Source organism: Vipera ursinii, assembly GCF_947247035.1.
Source record: "Vipera ursinii genome assembly, chromosome: 1".
Classification (NCBI taxonomy): domain Eukaryota; kingdom Metazoa; phylum Chordata; class Lepidosauria; order Squamata; family Viperidae; genus Vipera; species Vipera ursinii.
In genome coordinates this window covers 292,757,289-292,778,365 of record NC_139512.1, presented here as the reverse complement: position 1 = coordinate 292,778,365, position 21,077 = coordinate 292,757,289, and the positions used below count along the sequence as shown (strand labels likewise).

At 38.6% G+C, this 21,077-nt stretch overlaps 1 protein-coding gene across 1 annotated transcript in view; it reads right to left on the bottom strand.

The window, feature by feature from the left end:
• CRIM1 (cysteine rich transmembrane BMP regulator 1) overlaps positions 1 to 21,077 on the bottom strand; it is a 147,743-nt gene that overhangs the window by 56,709 nt on the left and 69,957 nt on the right. The window contains exon 3 of the mRNA XM_083373320.1: positions 8,491 to 8,733. Coding sequence (XP_083229446.1) covers positions 8,491 to 8,733 — 243 coding nt within the window. The remainder of the gene's footprint in view (positions 1 to 8,490; positions 8,734 to 21,077) is intronic.

The window sequence follows — 21,077 nt, the reverse complement described above, 5'->3', positions numbered from 1 at the left end:
TTTGTGCTAGAAGATCTACACAAGTTGTTAAGCTTGCTTGGGAACATGTCCAACAGAATTGTAATTAAAAATATATAATAGGTAATGATGAGCAATCCCCTTCATGGATTACTGCCTTGTCGTGGCGAAGGGGCTTGCGTAATTCAATGAAGCTATGAGCTATGCCGTGCAGGGCCACCCAAGATGGACAGGTCATAGCAGAGAGTTCTGACAAAACGTGATCCACTGGAGAAGGAAATGGCAACCCACTCCAGTATCTTTGCCATGAAAACCCTATGGACAGTACCAAAAGGCAAAACGATATGACGCTGGAAGATGAGCCCCTCAGGTCGGAAGGCGTCCAACATGCTACTGGGGAAGAGCAGAGGGCTAGTACTAGTAGCGCCAGAAAGAATGAAGCGACTGGGCCAAAGCCGAAAGGACGCTCAGCTGTGGATATGTCTGGTGGTGAAAGGAAAGTCCGATGCTCTAAAGATTTTTTCTCCATAGGAACCTGGAATGTAAGATCCATGAATCAAGGAAAGCTGGATGTGGTCAAACAAGAGATGACAAGACTAAACATTGACATCTTAGGTATTAGCGAACTAAAATGGACAGGAATGGGTGAATTTAATTCAGATGACCATCAGGTATACTACTGCGGGCAAGAATCCCTCAGAAGAAATGGAGTAGCCTTCATAGTCAATAAAAGACTAGGAAAAGCAATACTGGGATACAATCCTCAAAATGACAGAATGATCTCAGTTTGAATCCAACGCAAACCATTCAATATCACAGTAGTCCAAGTCTATGCCCCAACCACCGGTGCTGAAGAAGATGAAATTGACCGGTTCTATGAAGCCCTACAGCACCTTATAGAACTAACACCCAGAAATGATGTCCTTATCATCATGGGGGATTGGAATGCTAAAGTAGGAAGCCAAAAGATAACCAGAATAACAGGCAAGTTTGGCCTTGGAGTACAAAATGAAGCAGGGCACAGGCTGATAGAATTTTGTCAAAAGAATACGATGGTCATAGCAAACACTCTTTTCCAACAACCCAAGAGACGGCTCTACACATGAACATCACCAGACGGTCAACACAGAAATCAGATTGACTATGTGCTCTGCAGCCAAAGATGGAGAAGCTCTATACAGTCAGTAAAAACAAGACCAGGAGCTGACTGTGGCTCGGACCACGAGCTTCTAGTTGCAAAATTTAGGCTTAAACTGAAGAAAGTAGGAAAAAGCACTAGGCCACTCAGGTAGGAACTAAATCATATCCCTGAGGAATATACAGTAGAGGTGACAAATAGATTTAAGGAATTAGATCTGATAGACAGCGTGCCTGAAGAACTATGGACGGAGGTTCGCAACATTGTACAAGAAGTAGCAACTAAAACCATCCCAAAGAAAAAGAAATGCAAGAAAGCAAAATGGCTGTCTGAGGAAGCTTTGCAAATAGCTAAGGAAAGGAGGGAAGCAAAAGGCAAGGGAGAAAGAGAAAGATATGCCCAATTAAATGCAGAATTCCAAAGAATAGCTAGAAGAGATAAGAATGCCTTCTTAAATGAACAATGCAAAGAAATAGAAGAAAACAATGGAATAGGGAGGACCAGAGATCTTTTCAAGAAACTTGGAGAGATGAAAGGAACGTTTCATGCAAAAATGGGCATGATAAAGGACCAAAATGGCAGGGACCTAACAGAGGCAGAAGAGATTAAGAAGAGGTGGCAAAATTACACAGAAGAACTATACAAGAATGAGCTTAATGTCCCTGATAATCACAATGAGGTGGTCACTGACCTCGAGCCAGAGATCCTAGAATGTGAAGTGAAGTGTGCCTTAGAAAAGCTGAGCAACAACAAAGCTAGTGGAGGTAACAGTATTCCAGCTGAGCTATTCAAAATCTTAAAAGACGATGCAGTAAAAGTGCTACACTCAATTTGCCAGCAAATTTGGAAAACTCAACAGTGGCCACAGGATTGGAAAAGATCAGTTTACATTCCAATTCCAAAGAAAGGCAGTGCCAAAGAATGTTCAAACTATCGCACCATTGCACTAATTTCTCATGCTAGTAAAGTTATGCTTAAAATTCTACAAGCTAGACTCCAGCAGTATGTGGATCGAGAACTACCAAAAGTACAGGCAGGATTTCGAAGAGGCAGAGGAACTAGAGATCAAATTGCTAACATACGCTGGATCATGGAGAAAGCTAGAGAGTTCCAGATAAACATCTACTTCTGCTTCATTGACTATGCTAAAGCCTTTGATTGTGTGGATCATAACAAACTCTGGCAAGTCCTTAAAGATATGGGCATACCAGACCATCTTATTTGTCTCTTGAGAAATATATATGCGGGCCAAGAAGCAACAGTGAGAACTGGACACGGAACCACTGATTGGTTCAAAATTGGGAAAGGAGTCCGGCAAGGCTGTATACTGTCGCCTTGCCTATTTAACTTATATGCAGAGCACATCATGAGAAAGGCAGGGCTAGATGAATCAAAAGTTGGAATTAAGATTGCCGGAAGAAACATCAACAACCTAAGATATGCAGATGATACCACTCTAATGGCAGAAAGTGAAGAAGACCTAAAGAGCCTCTTGTTGCGGGTGAAGAAGGAGAGTGCAAAAGTTGGGTTGAAACTAAACATTAAGAAAACCAAGATCATGGCATCTGGCCCTCTCAATTCCTGGCAAATAGATGGGGAAGAAATGGAGGTAGTGACAGATTTTATTTTCCTGGGCTCCAAGATCACTGCAGATGGGGACTGTAGCCAAGAAATTAAAAGACGCTTGCTCCTGGGGAGGAAAGCCATGACAAATCTAGACAGCACACTAAAAAGCAGAGACATCACCCTGTCAACAAAAGTGTGTATAGTCAAGGCTATGGTCTTCCCAGTTGCAATGTATGGCAGTGAAAGCTGGACCATAAGAAAGGCTGAGCGCCAAAGAATTGAAGCCTTTGAACTATGGTGCTGGAGAAGACTCCGAGTCTCTTGGACTGCAAGGCGATCAAACCGGTCAGTCCTAGAGGAGATCAACCCTGACTGCTCTTTAGAAGGCCAGATCCTGAAGCTAAAACTCAAATACTTTGGCCACCTAATGAGAAGGAAGGACTCACTGGAGAAGAGCTTAATGCTGGGAAAGATTGAGGGCAATAGAAGAAGGGGACGACAGAGAATGAGGTGGCTGGATGGAGTCATTGAAGCAGTAGGAGTGAGCTTAGATGGACTCCAGAAGATGGTAGAGGACAGGAAGACCTGGAGGAACATTGTCCATAGGGCCGCGATGGGTCGGACATGACTTCGCAACTAACAACAACAACAACAACAACGATGAGCAAAATTTAGGAAGTGTGTGGTGAAGCTTTATACCGGGCAACAGATGTGCAGACCAGATTTAGTGGGTCACTGAGAAATATATGAATGTGGGAAAGAAAGCTTATTGTAGACATTTCTTGTTTTGGGAAGTTAATACGATGAAGTTACCTTATTTTTGGGACCATAAGACGCACCTGACCATAAGATGCACCCAGTTTTTAGAGCAGGAAAACAAGAAAAATATTCTGAACCAAATAGTACCGGTATACTAAAATATTTAGGGTTAGGGTTAGGGAAAAGGGATCCTATTGTATTATTGTTGTTGCTGTTGTTATTATTTTTTTAAAAAAAATAAAGCACGGAAGGGAGTGGGCTTCACAAAAAGGGACTAGAAATGCCAGGGGCAGACACACACACACACAAAAGGGGAGGGGGCGACAGACAGTCTGGGTCTGTCCAGCCTTTTATTCTCCTGCTGCAAAAACTCCCAACAATACCTTTGTCCGAAACACCTCTCACCTCTTTCGAAAGTAATTGGGGAGGCGGGCAGGCGCTGCAGGCTCAAGGGGGGGTGGCAGGGCTCCACTTGCATGGCCAGGGACTTCCGAGATAATCTGCATTTAAACCACCCGCAGGAGGGGGGGTCTGATTGGTCGAATGCCTGCCTCCCCCCCTCACCGCTGCAGTCGCCCCCTTTTTCCTTGGAATGGGCAGCGTCTCCAGGCTTGCATGGGAGGCGAGGGCAGCAGCTGCGGAAGGGCAGTTTTGCAGAGGAGTTAGAAGAGCGTGGCGGCTGCCCACATCCTGTTCTGGCCAGCCAGACAGGAGGAAGAAAAAAAAGGGGTGGGTGGGCTGGGTCTCCCTCGCCTTTGCTGGGGTACCACACCTTCAGACCATAACACACACCCTCGTTTCCCCCCCACTTTGGGGGGGGGAAATGCATCTTATGGTCCGAAAAATACGGTAATAGGCTAGAATGATGGGACGTTTTGCACAAATATTGCAACTTGTTGCTGAATAAGTTAAAAGCATTATATATTGGCAATAAAGAATGTGTGAGAATAAATGAAATAGTTCAGTGAGCAGGGAGAAAATTAAGGATATCAGATGTTTCCTTTCACTGTTAAATCTATTTATGGATAAAGGAATGACACTACAGGAGTGCTAGCTGGGACCACAAATGTGCCTATACATTTGAATGCATATGATACTGTGTTTTCGGCTGACAAGCTTAACAATTTGCAGAAACCATTAGAAAGGTTGAATAAATATGAAAATTAATGCATAAAAGATTTGCTTTGAAAGACAAACAGAGTTAACAACTGGAAATATTATATAAATGGTAAAAAATCAGAGCAAGAAGAAGCAAGAAGATGAATTTGTGCAATTTGATAGCACAAATTATAGCAATAGAGTTACAAAAATTTTAAGATGTATAAATGCTGGTAGAACAATACTGCATTGGGTGTTAAGGGGTCTGTTGTAAGGAGTGAATGCTGCTAAAAATGGGAGCATGCTTTTTTTTCCTTGTTATATGAAAGTAAGAGCAGGGCAGAGGAAAAAACCTAAAAATAAATTGTATGAAATTGAAAGAAATGTATGGCAAAACAATAAAAGATAGGATTAAGAACAAATGCATGATGAGACAAAACCAAGTGACCAATACTGAATAAGCATATTTATAGAGAGAAAAAATGAGGAGTAAACTGCATATCAAATATATTAGAAAGAAGAGTAAATGCATTAAGACTAATGGGAAAACTGAGAAATTTATACTGAGATGAAGCTGAGTTCTGCAAAAACAGAAAGTTAAGAAGTTTAAAGAAGAAAAAGCAATACATGAAATAATGTGTGAACTTGGTACAAGCATATATGATTAACAAGGATAGAAAGATAAGAAGAGTTATATTGAATGATGCAGATATAAACTGAATTTATCTTATTTATCTCACATTTAATTTCATTTGGTTAATGTCTTTTTCTATGCTTTACTTCCCTTACCTCAAAAAGAATAGAATGATGAATATGTAGGTGAATATAAGACAACTAAGTGATGGGCGTGTAGGTGTCTACATTTATACCAGCATACTCAATATTTTCTTGGGCTTATTCACATATAGAATTTCATAAATACATTTTCATCACGTGATGGAATATGATTGTGCCTGCTATCAGCACAAGTGCTAATATTCTGATTCTGAATTCCAAGTAACATAAAATATATACCTAGCAAATCTTGGAATTATACATGCACTTGTCAAGGCTGGTGATGGAAGAATAAGTGCTTCCTAGGATAGAGGTGGCTATTGTATCTTGGCTACCAAAGGCCTTCATGCAATTCAATTGTTCATTAATCTGGAAGTTCAAGATGGAGAAGTTTAGATGCAACTCCAGAGAACAAATATGTATTTCTCTGACTTTACATTATATTAGGTAAGCAATTATTATATTTGAAGTTTCATTCTTGTCTGCAGTAAACATTCTAATCTAGCCAAGCTGGGTCTGGGAATCTTCTAGCAAGTTTAGCTAAGAACAACCTAAGTGTCTGGAAATCTGAGAATTATTGCATAGGCATGATACGCCAACAAAAACCCCTAGTTCTGAGAACTTTCCATCTTTTGCTCTGGATGGGGTTGCATTGCCCGATAGAACCTACATGTAATTTAAGGAGATCCATCTGGACACAAGGCTTCTATTCAAAGAACAGATGGCAGCTGTGACCAGAGGTTTTTGGAGAAGCTTTGGACAGTTTGTTGTGTGCTGACTGTACCTGTCCCTGGACTGAGATGCTCACAATCACTCATGCCTTAGTCACTTCCTCATTGGATTATTATAACATACTGTAACATACTGTACATCGAGCTGCCTTTGAAGAGTATTTGGAAGTTTCAGCTCATGTAAAATTCAATAGCGCAGACAGTAAATGGGCACTGGTCATTTGGCGTATGTTATTATTACAGTTCGTCATACAGTCAGTCAGATGTTCAGACTGGATTTGGCATCAACATCATCATCATCATCAATTTTATTTGCTGCCTATCTCACTTTGGGGCTACCTTAGGCTGCTCACAACCATTAAAAACCCAAAAGAAATAAAAAGGAAGTTTAAACAAAACAACAGTAAAATAATAGAACAATAAAGCAAACAAAGAAAAAGAAAATATATATTTGTTTTGTGAGCTGCATTGGCTAGCAGTATTCTTTCAAGATGCAGATAGTTATCTTCAAAACCTTTCAGGGCTTGAGACTGGGATACTTATGGAACCATCTCTCCCTGATGGTACTATCTTTCCTATTAGATCTGGCAGGAGAGGCATGCATAAGGGGCCTTTTGTGAGGCAGTGTCAGGAAGAGACCTTTTCTGTCATGTGCCTACCGTCTAGAACAGAGGTCACCAACCTTTTCATGCTGGCGGCCCAGAGGGAAAGGCAGCAGTTGTGAAATTTGCATGCACATTCATGCACAGAAACAGGGCCATGTGCAAATGGGGCCATGCGTACTCACACGGTGCTAGCAGCCCCGTTTGCGCAGGCACGCAGGTGTTAGCTGCCACTGCCACTGCTAGCCCCGCGTTCATGTGCAAATGGGCCACACAACCTGCACAGCGCTAGCGGCCCCGTTTACACGTGTGCATGTGCTAGCTGCCACCTCTGCTAGCATTGTGTGCATGTACAAGCGGGCTGTGCAACCCACGTACACTAGCAGTCCTATTTGCACAGGCACACAGGCGCTAGCCATCACCCCTGCTAGCCCCCCACATAGGCGCAAACAGGTCTACGGGCTCTAGCGCAAGTACGGGTGAGCAGGGCACACTCCCGCAGTGGGCCAGCGGACCATCGGTTGAGGACCCCTGCTCTACAACATTATCCCCTTGAGATCAGGCTTCCACTGACCCTAATTTGTTAGATTTATATCTTGCCTTATGTATAGGAGTTCAAAGTGGCATTCAATGCACTCCCCCTTCCTACTGTTCTCTACAACAAAAACTCTGCGGAAGAGGTTGAACCAAAAGAGAGTGATTGTCAGACCCCAAACCAAAAATGACATGTGCAGATTCTTCCAAACTGAATTCTTTAACTGTTTCGTATCTATAAACAAAATCTTGCAAAACTGAGTGCTCTACCATTTGCATCTACCATACAATCCATAACTATTAGGGAAGGGCTGTGTTTGCCTTCCTTCTCACACACGTAATATCCAGACTGAATTGCCTTTTACTTCTCTAGAATGTACTCCTTCCTTCCTGGGAATCCACCTCTTCACTACATTCCATCACAGTGACTGAGCCAAAGTTACCCAATGAGGCCGTTACGGCTGAAGTGGACTTGATTTTCCTCAATGTAGCGTTAACCACAACTACTATGTCACAGTGACTCATTTTTTTTACTCAGTTCTTTTGAGTTTCCAAAATATTTAATTCCAATGATTATATTTTATTTAGTTAAAGGGCCAGAATGTAAGCAACTGTCGTTATACCTAGGATATATTTTCAAACAGTTGAGAATACTTCTCAGACTATAAATACTATCATAATGTAGCCATATACAATCTCCAGACTGTATTTTCTATTATACAGATAAAGGTGATAAAATAATAAAATAATTACTCTGTGTGGCTGTGTTTAGAACAAAGTCCTCTCATCATTTTGCAAGAACACTGGGAACCTCTCTGCAAGCTCAGCACAAAACTAAAATACATAGCTGGATTTTTCCCCCCAGTTTTACTAACTCATGGATTCAGATTGCTTTAAAGATGATTTCAAAGACAATTACAATCACTACACACTGCAGTCTGTCTTTTTTTTGAAGCAACAAAAGCTAAAAAGACTATCTGACGACCTCATGAATTTATATGCCAGCACACAGGTTAATAGCCTGCTACCTCATCTGATCTTTCGCTATGTTTTTTTCCCCCACGTTTTTGAGGATCCTCTCAAAGACTGAACAATTCTGACATAGTCAAACTTTCAGGCCAGCCATATTTGAAGTATCTGCCTCATTTAATTGGTAGGAACTTTATTATTAGGGTTTTTGTGTTTGAAACAATGTGATATGGAAATGTTGGCCTAGGAGTCTTTTGTTTCAGTAGTGGGAACAGACACATACAAGAGTCCATATTAAATTATATATAAGCTTTGAAAAAAACCTGACCAGGACGGGACAGAAAAGAAGAGTACACCTTACCTGGTTTACATTCATAGAAATCGCAGCATTCCCCTGGTTTTCCTGATGCTTTAGAAACCAGTATGTTCAAGTAGCCAGGTTGGCAGACCTTCCTTAAACATCCTGCAGGATTGCAAACACAGCGGCTTGGAAGAGGGCAGCATTCTCCAGGGGGAGCATAGCCTTCAATCAGAATGGAGTCCTCTGGGCAGCGTGGAGAAAACTGCACTTCACAACGCGCTTTGGAGCAGTCCGGTTTTTCTTCTGAAAGCAAGAGAGTAAGCACACGTCAGGAAGACATTACCTGATATTTGAAGCTTCACAGTGACGAAAAGTCAAGCACACATATTTTAAAAGTTCTTTTTTTAAAAAAAAATAATGCCACCTACCCAGCCAGCTTACAATGCAGTAGTGATTCTTGAAGAACAGAAAAGTTCATAAAGAAGATGGTTTTACAAGGGATATTTCTAACAAACATTTTCCTTAAAGATGCACATTTTCCTTAAAGATGCATGTTTGCTTGCTTGATTGTTTTACTTACAATAAATAGCCTGAATCAAAATTCAATGAGACGAGATAATCATTTGTACTCCTTACAGAGATGAAGACAATGATCACACAGAACACCAAAAATATTTGGTTGCCTTAAGGACAGAAGCCTAGTCAAGTCTCTACATATTTAGACTATTTGTCTATGTCTTAGTGAAGAGTACTTTATTTCTTAAAATCTTTTTGAATTTTTCCCCCCAGGTGGATTATAGGTGAGAGTTATTTGAATTGCAATCATTTACTGCATGAGGTGGGGGGGAGGGAGGAGAGGGTTCCTTGCAAAAAGTGTAGGGGCAAAAGGCTTATTGTGAACTGAGTCAGGTTTTTCAGAAATGTTGGTCTCAGCCGATGGAAGAGTTTAAATTAGTTCTTTAGTTATTATTTTAAAGAATGATACTTTTCATTTTAGCAGTTCATAAAAAAGCTACTATTTCAAACAATAATACAAAATATTTTTATTTATTTAATTATTTTTATTTTTTATTTGTATACGGCCTTTATTATTTTTAGAAATAACTCAAGGTGGTACACTTATCCAACACAACTTCCTCCTTCTATTTTCCTCACAACAAACTGCAAGGTGTATTGGTCTGAGAAAGAGTGACTGGCCTAAAGTAATCTAGCTGACTTTCATGGCTAAGGCAGGAGTAGAACTCACTGGTTTCTAGCTTGGTGCCTTAACCATTAGACCAAACTGTCTCAAAAATACCAACAAAACCAGCAATAAAACTCATACGTAACAGCAATAAAAACTGCAGCAGGCTAAATAACCTGTTAAAATCAAGTAGATAATGCAATTTTTCATATGCAAACAGATACAATAACTTTTTGTCACATTCCACATAATTGTTTTAAGTCGATGGATTAAATAGGTTTGAGCAATGGCAGCAGAGTGAAATAAATTATGCTGCTTATTTGAGCACAAAAATTGTTCAAATTTAATTCCTTTTTTGGCAATTTATTAATTTTCCTTTGTTTCACATTAAGTATTCTCCATCTTAATACAAAATACTTAAAGCCGATTAGGAATAAATAAACCATTTTCTGTTACAGTAGTCTTGGATTAACATGAAGAGGCATCCACAGATTTAGTCATGAGAATTTTCCCTACTACTGTTTCCACATTCACAGGATTTGGGAAATCAAAGGTTCACAGCAAGGACAAATAGCTAGTGAGAGAAGCCAATGCAGTAGAATGGTTGAATAGTCTCTCTAGTTTGATTCAAATCTTGTTCTAACATTTCTCCTAGTGATACAAAATGGCTTACATTATCTGTCTGTCTATCAAAGAATAATCAATAGAGAACAGCAGCTTATCACTTTTGCCTGCAAGAATCCAGAAAACCACTCTGCTACCATCTAATATAGGCCACGTATTAGTAGTAGTTAATAATTGCAAGTTTTCCTTTCCCATACAAAGCATGCAGTGTTTTTAAACCTACTTGAAAACAAAAGCTTTTCTTATGCATAGTAATTGTTGCTAATAAATCATACTTTGTAAAATGGTATGCAAATAATGCTCTTATAATCAACGGCACTGGATGTTATCACACTGCTTGCAGCACACTCCTTCATAACTCTCAGAAACTTCAAATAACTTGCATTATTTTGGTTTTCTGTTTTCGCTTTTGTCAATTTGCATGTTAGATGCAGCTATTCTCTCTCTCTATACCCAACTTTTTACTAGCTTAATCCCTCATGCAATGTCTACTACTGTTATCTTTGCTAGAACAAGTGCTGGACCTTCCTTAGAACTGGGAGGAGGTGAATCAAAAGAGTATAATTATTACAATATTTAGTTTTTCAAAGGAGCATAATTATTACGCTGTTTAATCTTTTTAAATAACTCAATGCGTTAATAAATCCATTATTGTTTAAGCAATATTAAAATAGATCAATGCCTTCTTGTAGACTAGTTAGGAATAATTAGTGGGGCAGTCTATCCTTGCTTATTTCAGTTGTGCAGTGCTGAACCAGTCAAGAAAATGGAAAGGCAAAGACTTGAGCATAAAGTCACAATTCTGACCACAGAGCTAAACATCAGTTACTAGTTGAGAAATAACTTCTGTCCTACCCTTCTTTCTACGGCCACCATCTGCAGCTCATGGGTATCTGAGCGAACACTTAATAAACATTAACTGAAACATGGTCTGGAAAAATCCTGCAACTTTTTAATGGGGCATAATGCTTAGGATTTTAGTGAAGTGTTCATGCACTCTGAGGGTAATTATTTCCTATTAATTTTGCATGATAACCTCAAAACATTTAATACAGCAACAATTTCACAATTGAGTTATTTAAGAACATTTAATTGGAAATATTATAAGGATGTATTTACTTGTTATCATTTAATGACTAAATTGTTTTTCCTTTCTTCTTTCCATTTGACTCCAGAGAACAATAGTGACACTGCAGATTCCTCTCAACATCCTATGAAAGATGTTGTAAAAAGATTGTAGTAAAAGATTGTAGTAAAGATTATAGTACAAAATTAATTCTGATAGCTTGATTACCTCCTTCGGTAGTCTGATTGTGGTTTTGTTCCTTATTATCACCCTGCATTAGTGTTAAGTGCTACTTTAGGAACGGAATGGACTAGGGTAAAGTATAAAGACTGTAAAAATCAGCTGATTACATATTATCCTCATTAAATTACTTAATTTTTACAATGTATTCACTATTTTGCAACTTATCTAGCTAATTATTTTTCTTCATTTGTCAAAAGTATTCAAATCTCACTGCATTTTAGAGGTTTCCATGTTATCAGGCCACCTGAATGAGGCCTGGGCTGTATATCTGCAATCTCCTACTTTACAAGGCTTAACTGGTTTTGAACTTTGCACAAATCTCTCAGCTACTTGACACAGCTTGGCCAGATAAAATCTTTATGACAAACTAGTGACCTCAGATGAAATGGTTAGTCCCATGTCTGCATGGCAGGCAACCACTGTATCTTTTCCCTACCTGTTCCATGTTTCAAAGGACTCTTTGCCCTGCCCCTCATAGTTTTGAAGGCATGTAAACAGCTGCCCTGAGAATCTTTCTCTTTCCACTTGTTTCTCACAAATGCTACTGTCCTGTTTGCAATTTGGAGATTATCATAGCTAATGATATGGAGGTTCTAAGCTATTTCTCAAGGAACAACAAATATCCTATGATTTGCTGACCTCTTTATTATATAGTATGGGCTGCCTTAAGAATAAAATAGTAAAAACCCAGAAAACCCAGGACAAAAAAATCTGAAATAATGGTCAGAAATGCTTTATCCAATGGTAGACTTTCAGAAACAGTATCAAGGAACAAGAAGAGTTGCAGATACTGTATAATGCAAATAAAATGAAAACTGGGACATTATCCACAGAAAAATTAAGCTAAAATAGTCATGGACAGAAAAAAGAAGAAGGGAAGAAAACATGGTAAAAAAGACATAAAACTTTCAGCCTGAGAGCAATACACAGGCCATAGGGCTACTCCATGTGGATTACCATTTTTCATATTTTTCATATTTTTCTTCTCTTGTAACTCTTGAAGATGTTCATATTGCATAGTACAGAAAAGGAAAACAACAACAACAAATATTTATTCATATCTGGAGCATATCTAATTTAAAAACCACTTTACATGCACAAAGAATTGCTTATCCAGTTGGTCTGAAATGAGCAATGAAAAATAAAAGTTACAAATTCAAATAACTTATCACAATTGACAAATCACATTGACAATTTCTGTCAATGAAAATTATTGGGAAATAATCTTAATAAACAATGGGTGTATCTCCAACAAAATGATTGGAAGACTATATGCAAATATATCAAATATTTTAGAAAAGGCATAAGAATTACTGAACACTTACTAGTTTGTGTTTACAGTAAAAATATAATTTGCTTATTCTAGCTCTGAAATCTAAATCTTTGACCAAACTTGACATGCTAGTTAATGTACAACATGTAAGAATTGCCAGTATGATAGATGTTCAATGATTTCATATTACATTTAATTACCAGGAACATTTTTGTTTCATCATAGTGTTTATGAAATAAAATAATGTTTATTAAAGCACTGCATAGCATTCATGGCATTTTATAACCTATCTTATATTGTATGCATATTTTAAATATGCATAGAAGTTGTCCTTGACTTACAACCCCAATCGGGACTGGAATTTCTATCATAGTCACGGAGGTTGTAAAGTGAGTAATCACATGACTGAACCTGATTTTATGACCATTTTTACCATGGTTGAAGTCAATCCAATTTCCCCAAATGGACTTTTTTTTGCCAGAAACCAGCAAAAAATGTCACAAATTGCAATCATATGACTGCAGGATAATGCAAATGGTCGTAAATGTGAATTGGTTGCCAAGTGCCTGAATTGTGATCACAGAACTGTATGGTGGTGGGTGGGGCAATGGCCTTACGTGCGAGTACAGGTTGCAAAGTACTTTTCCCAGGGCCATTGTGACTTTGAACTAATGTTAAATGAATCGACATGTATCAAAGATTACCTGTAATAACAGGCAATATTTATCAGGGCTGTGCTAAACCCTTTGGAAAAAGTGCTTTGGAATGGAATTTATTTCTCAAAGCAAAGGGGCTGTGCATTTACAGTGACAACTGGAAGCCATTTTCAAAATTGCACCAGCCTGGGAAAAAAGCATGGCTGCTTTAATAATCAAAATGGGGGTTTCCTATACTCTCCTTTATTCCGAAGCATCTCTTTTGAAGAATTTGCACAGCTCTAATAGTTACTAAATTGTGCATCATATTGTGATTAAAACATGGTTTCATGTTTTCTAAAATCTTACATACTTTTATATTGTTAAAATCTAATCCAAAACACCTTTCTTCCACTTGGAGGTCAACTACAGCTGTCACTGAAAGTGATGCCAAACAATAGAAGTACTGTACAGTGACACAAGGGCAGGAAGGAAATATTAAAAGGATTAGAGATAAACAAGAAAAATGAGTATCCAGCTGAAGCGGGCAGGCAGACAGGCAATTCTACAGGAATGAAAAATACTCAAAAAAGGAATTTAGGATATCAAAAGGATAGTTAATTCGATTTTAAAGAGAGATTACATTAGATACACTTTATATATCATCCCTCACAAATGAACCGATAGAAGTAGAAACTACACCAAGCTTTTATGTAATCGTCAAATCATATCTGGACTCTTGTGTTCAAAAGATTTGTTTTAGATTTTTAGAAAGAGGATTTTAGACAACAATGGATTTGTCAAACTGGAACATAAATATGAACAAAGTAAGATGAACTTCCATATTTAGTAATACAGTATATTAAGATGACACCAGGAGTAGGCACCACAAAGGGTTTGCAAGCATTCAAGACTTCTTAATTTGCAAGCATTCCAGATTTCCTGAAAACCTGCCCCCCCACTGCTTTGTACTGCCCCAGGGCTTTTCTTTTTAGGGCAATATGAGGTGGCTTTTGTTTTGAGAGCAATATGAGGTAGCCAATATAGAGTTATATTTACAGACTGTATTAATTTAGGGCCAATTAGTCCAGCTCATTTGGCTTCAGCCTTTCCATAATTTAAAAATAAATGAATATTAAATATAAATTAAATTTGCATTCTGCCTTGTTTTTCTCCCCTCACAATGTCTTACAAGGCAGGGTGGAATAAGCCCAACTGACCATTCAACAAGCCGAATGTCTGAACTTGAATTTGAAACCTTCCCATAGCTAGTCCCAAAATTAGCTAAAGGTTGACCTATGCATTAAATTAGCATTCTAATTTAAGCCCCTGGAAACTTTTGCTGCTATTGACAAAACAAAGGGGGTTGAAAGAGATTGTTGAGAGGCTGAGAAAGTAAAGGAAGAGAGAACAGACGTAACAAGACCAGACTCAGGAGACAGGTCCATAGGAGGTTTATCTTACAAATGGCAATTCAGCCCATGCAACAAAAAACCTGGGGAAAACATTTCAAATTATTCAAAGAGACTCCGCCTTAAAAAAATCTGCTATAAGTAAAAGCTGAACATTTCTAAAATTTGCTAGCCATATTTGTCAATCTGATAAAAAGGCACATCTAAGTTCAAATTCCTGCTCAACTAGGAGAATCAATAGATCAATTTGTCCTACCTGCAAATTTATCTTAGCCTATTGTGATTTTTTTTCAGCTCCCTTTTGGTGTACTTGAGCCAGCATTGTATTCTCTATAAAGGTAAAGGTAAAGGTTCCCCCGCACATGCGTGCTAGTCGTTTCCGACTCTAGGGGCCGGTGCTCATCTCCGTTTCAAAGCCGAAGAGCCAGCGCTTGTCCGAGGACGTCTCCGTGGTCATGTGGCCGGCATGACTAGACGCCAAAGGCACACGGAACGCTGTTACCTTCCCACCGTAGTGGTCCCTATTTTTCTATTTGCATTTTTACGTGCTTTCGAACTGCTAGGTTGGCAGAAGCTTGGACAAGTAACAGGTGCTCACTCTGCTACGCGGCACTCGGGATTCGACCCGCCAAACTGCCAACCTTCTGATCGACAAGCTCAGCGTCCTAACCCACTGAGCCACCATGTCCCCGTATTCTCTATACAGAGGCACAAGCTATATGGTGCAAGGCTTTCTTTTACAATGAGGTGTTGAAAGAGCCCTCATTTAATTCACAGGATATCATTGATAGGTTTGCCTTTTCGGAGATTTTTTTCCCTGAAAATGCATCTTTTTCACAGAATTTTCAAGTGTCACAAATGCAGCAACAAACACATCTAGCTCAAGTTGACTGGAGGCAAGTGAAGAGCCCCTTTATAGCTCAGTACTTTTCTTCCTTGGTTTCTCTTCTGTTTGACTTGAACCACGGCTATTGCTTCAGTCCCCAATTTGACTCCTTTTGTGAGGAAAGCTTAAAGCTGTAAAGTGTTGCTAGTTTACCCATCTGAGTAGAGAAAAAATGATTCCTTCCCTACATGCCTCCTGAAGTTTGTACTGCCCTGACAGTATTCCATTCTCCAGCTTCTGGTTTCCATTTAATCCCATTCTAGATTAAGTTTTGGTAGCAGGGGAAATTTCCTATTTATGTCTTATGTATGCAACACCTAAAATGTTCTGATGCCTATCTATGAATTGTTGAAGATAAAATTAAAATTCATGGGAAAAGCCAACTGATGGTTTGAATTTATTGGGAAAAAATGATTAATTTACAATGATTAGCATATACTGTAGATGTCTATGGACATTCTCAGTCATCCAGGTCATAGTTGTCCCAAAGATATTTTTTCCCCACGAGGCAACTGGACTTTGTTTTTCTTGTTGTTTAGAGCCTGAATTGCAATCACATGATTACAAAGGTGGTGTGATGGTTATAACTTTGAGGTGGGGTTGTAACTTGTTTCAAGGCCATCATAACTTTGAACCATCATTAAACAGTTAGTTGTAAATCAAGGATTAGCTGTAAATGTACTGCCTCTGCACGCTTGCGCATGCGGTTTCTGCTGTCTCTTCATGTTGCATTTGGGTTTGTATGGATGTACACTGAAAATAAAGATTGAGTTGCATATGTTCTGTGTCTCATGACCTGGAGGAAGGAGCTTAACATGGAGCAATTGACAATGTTTACTCAGTGCTCAACTGCCTTTCCCATAGGAATATTGATAAATTTGGAGATTTTTTTTCTTCCCAGCCCAATTCAACCCATCTTCAAACATGACTTTACTTTTACTGGCATCTTCAAGCATACCAAATTTGGTACTGTTCTATTTGTCCTGCTAATGATCAAATACACAGAATCCTAGAGCTCTTTACAGAAGGCCTTTCCATCATTCGGTTGGGATAAAAAGAATAAATTTAGCTGGACAGAAAGATGGAGGATTAAATGAAGCATATATCAGAAAGATAAGACACCAAAAAAGAAACTATTAAGGAAAGTGGTACTTTAACACTGACAAAAAGATGCACCTTTTCCCCCCCAAAAGGGAACTAGACATTTTTCCTTGAGGAAGAATAATAAAATGTTTCGCTTCTCATCCAAGAAACTTCATCAGTTGTGATGGTGTGTGTGGGGGGGATCTATTTTTCCGTCTCCCAACTGTCAGTACCTATCCTTCCATTTCCCCCACCATCACAACTGATGAAGCTTCTTGGATAAGAAGCAAAGAAAAAAACAGTCCAGTTGCCTTTTGGAAAAAATAAAAGCACCTTTGTGACAGCTATGACCTGGAGGACTAAGAATCTCCAGACATTTAACATTGACAATCAATATATTTGATGACTTATATTCAATGTCATACAAACATGAGAATGAATTCTACAAAATTATTTTTTTTAACCAAAAACCTGGAGTATACAGAATTTTTCACTATTTACCATGTCAACTAATATTTGGAGAAGTGAGCAGATACCGATCTCAAATTACACATACTTCAGGAGTGTACATGAAATATACTGTTCTAGTAATCTGTTGTTCTAATTAAAAAAGTGCTCTTAAATCTGCAATTTCTAACTGATTTGAATGACCTCACAACTGTTTATATAAAATTGATGTTACCTTATGCCCAGCCTACTTTGTTTTATCCCATCTGAGTTTTCCTTCTGACACTGTTATAGCACCAGGTTCACAGTGCTTACACTTTCCTGTACTGATCACAGTTAGTAAATTCTGATAATGAGAGGGAGGAGGGGGTTATATCTTTGGAGTTAGATAAGAAATACATATTATTAACTATTAACAGTCAAAACGTCTTAAACAACCTACCTCCAGAAGTTGTGAATGCTCCAACACTGGAAGTTTTTAAGAAGAGACTGGACAACCATTTATCTGAAATGGTAAAGGTTTCCTGCCTGAGCAGGGGGTTGGACTAGATGACCTCCAAGGTCCCTTGTTATTGTTGTTATATCCATCCACCAAGGTTGTCAATTTTACATAATCTGCACCAATCATTAGGTTAGTCTAATGGGACAGCAATGAAGGTGAGAACACTTTTGCTTTGATGAAATAATGTATCAATCAACACAGCAAGAAGTTGGTTTTACAACAGATTACTAATGAAGAGCCACAAATGTCAAGGTAACATCTCTGTTTCTTTCCTGATTCACAGTCCCTGCCTCATTATATCTGAATAGCTGCTAATCACCATGGACAAGAGACTTATTATACCACAATAGATCCTGCCAAGGTGTAAGAATTTTAGTCCATGTTAATAACTGCACAATAACTGATATCCTGGATTATGATGATTATAGTGATGTATATGAATTTAAGACATTTTATTAATATTCCCTTCAAAATATTGTTTTTGTTCTTATCAATTTTCTTAACATTACAGGGTCTCCTTGTTTTTACATTATGATTGTTTAGTTCTTAATGGTGAAGCTTTTGGAATTTCATTCCCTAGTCATAAAATATGCTGTGCTAAACTTTCTTTTCCCTAATGGAAATATTATAGTAATCCAAGGAAGTGAATAAAATGATAAAACTATCAGTGTAACAAGGGGTTTTGCTTATCAGCCAGCTTGGTTATCTACAAATATTCTCTTTGCAAGGAAAGTAAGTAAAGTACAAGCCAAAGCATCAAGACCTAGTCTCCTTCACCAGTTAGCATCATAGCCAGATGGGATCCTCTAATAGCTGAAAAAAATGGTGCTGAGGCTACAGTACATGGGGTATCCATTCCTTTTTATCCATGAAAGCAATAAAGCCATTTCATAGCCTCACATGTTGTGCCCACTAATAACAGATCCTCTATGTACTCAAATGTCTGGTGATTGTTCCATCAAAATCCTTCTATCTGTCCGGTGAGGTTTGCTCTGGCCAATTAAATGGATTGATCTAAGTTTTAAATGAATTAGAAATAATGCCATATTAAGCTGAGTGGATGAGGAGGCAGAAAGAAAATGAAGATGTTAGAATACTGGGGACAGGGCAAATATGCATCTACACAAGACTCTTCACCATTCCACACACGGAAGTCTATCATTCCCTTCCCCATTTATTATTTATTATTCCATTACAAAGAAATAACTTTTGTTGTGAAATGGAGGGAGGTGGAGGCAAGGCTAGGGACCCAGGACTACTATTACCATTTAGAAATTCAGCAACAAGAATAAAAGCTGATCCCCAACCTTAACAAGAGGTTTTATAGATTAATACTTTTATATTATTTTGCTAAAGTTATTTGTGTGTGTGTGTGTGTGTGTTTGGTTGTGTAATGAATGAACAAATCAAAGAATGGGTGCATGAGTAAATATATATAACAGAAAAGGATGTTCATCAGGAAGGAGAGTTCTTCCTATTTAGTGAATTGGTGGAACAATAAAAAAGGGACAGCAAATTCTACACTCATAAATAGGACAGGTTGACTATAAAATAATTACTTTTTGGATATGCAGAAACAGCACAGTCCTTATATCATTGTTTGTCTAAGCATACAGAAATCTACAAAGGAGGATGCATGGGTTTCATCCATGGAAAGATAACAAGTGGAAGTGCAAATTTTCCTTCCACACAGTGTTTGTTAACAGTCCACTGAATTATTTTTTACTAATAACCACATGGACAAACCTGTGCAGTCTAGGGCTGAGAGGGAAAGTGTTCAAAGATACTCAGCTGGGTTTCACCTCTAAGAATGAGAACCCACAGTCTCCAAATAGTAGCCTGGTGCTTTAATGACTACACAAGTGGTTCAAATGTTCAAATGTTCCTTTCTTACTACCTACAAAGAGAAAGAATTGCCATGGCAGGAAAAACTACTCCCTCCCTCAATGACTAGTGCCTTTAATGTCATGTTAAGCAAGAGACCCTTTTAAATTATGTAACATCCAAAGCAAACTCCAGATATCACCAACTTTCTGGAAGGCACTCTGTGCTCCAAAGCATGGGTCCCTAACCCCTGGGCTATGGTCCACTAGTGAGCACAGCCCATTCAGAACAGGGTCGCACAAGTGGTGGACAAGCATGTGCAGCAATTGTGCAAATGGACTGTGCACACTTGCAGGTGCACTTACCACTCACGTAGAATCATCCCCTCTCCCCGCCCCACCCCCGGTTGGGCTTCCAAGCCGTAAATGTTGAGGTCCACCAAAGGACTCTGCAAGTGGAGACCAATGGTGCCTGATACACAGGGGGATAGGATTAGATGTTAACTACCTGGCAGTCTAGAAATGGGGAGAGGAACAGAAGCAGTCTTGCATAGTAACATTTGGAGAGAACATAGTGCATCAGACTGGAGTGTCCCAGCACCGTTTAGCCCATGGATCAAAGATACCCTATGTCTACATTTTTTTTAAAAAAAGAAATGTTTAGAAATTAAGAAAATGTATCTTATCCCTGATTAAGTTTTAATATAGTCTCCAATTTGCAAAGGAAATAGAGGGTAAAACTCTAAGAAAATGCAATGACTCTAAGTAAGATTCAACACCATGAAAATGAGCCTGGGTTCTCACAATGTAACTTTCCCTTCCCTTTCCCTTTTTCATTTGCTACAGAAAGTCCCCCCCCCCCCAAAAAAAAACAACCCTAAGACAGTTAGGGAGCAAAGGGCTGAGAGTATAGGGAAAGGGAGGGAAGAGAAGGAATTCCACCTCCTTTGCATTCTGCTATAGGTACTGTTTGCTAGAACATAAAATTCTTTATGGTTTCCATGTCAGAAAGATACTTTGTTTGAAACTTTCTAATCCACAATATTATACCTATGGTGATCATGTTTGGATGCTAGAATTTTTAGGAGTGAAATTCATTACTTTTAAAAGCCCCTTCCAACTCTTTAAAGTTCAGTGTGACTGTACAATATACATTATTTATATTTTTTATCAGCTTCAAATAGCAAGCTGCTATTCAAACACCAAAATCACTTTTATTTTACCAATCAGATAATTCAACAAGTAAAATAAACAATAATTATAATGTTTAATAATATATACAGCCCACCTTCTTTTTCTTAAGTTCTCAAACAGAGGAATAGATGTTATGTCATGCCTTCATTTTAGTTTTACATGACTTTCATTTTCCACAAAGTACCTCTCCACCCCCCCCCCCGCCACAGCATGATATTTTCACACGATGTATCCTTTGCAGGAGAAAGAACATGACCAATTTTGTTCTACTTGGAG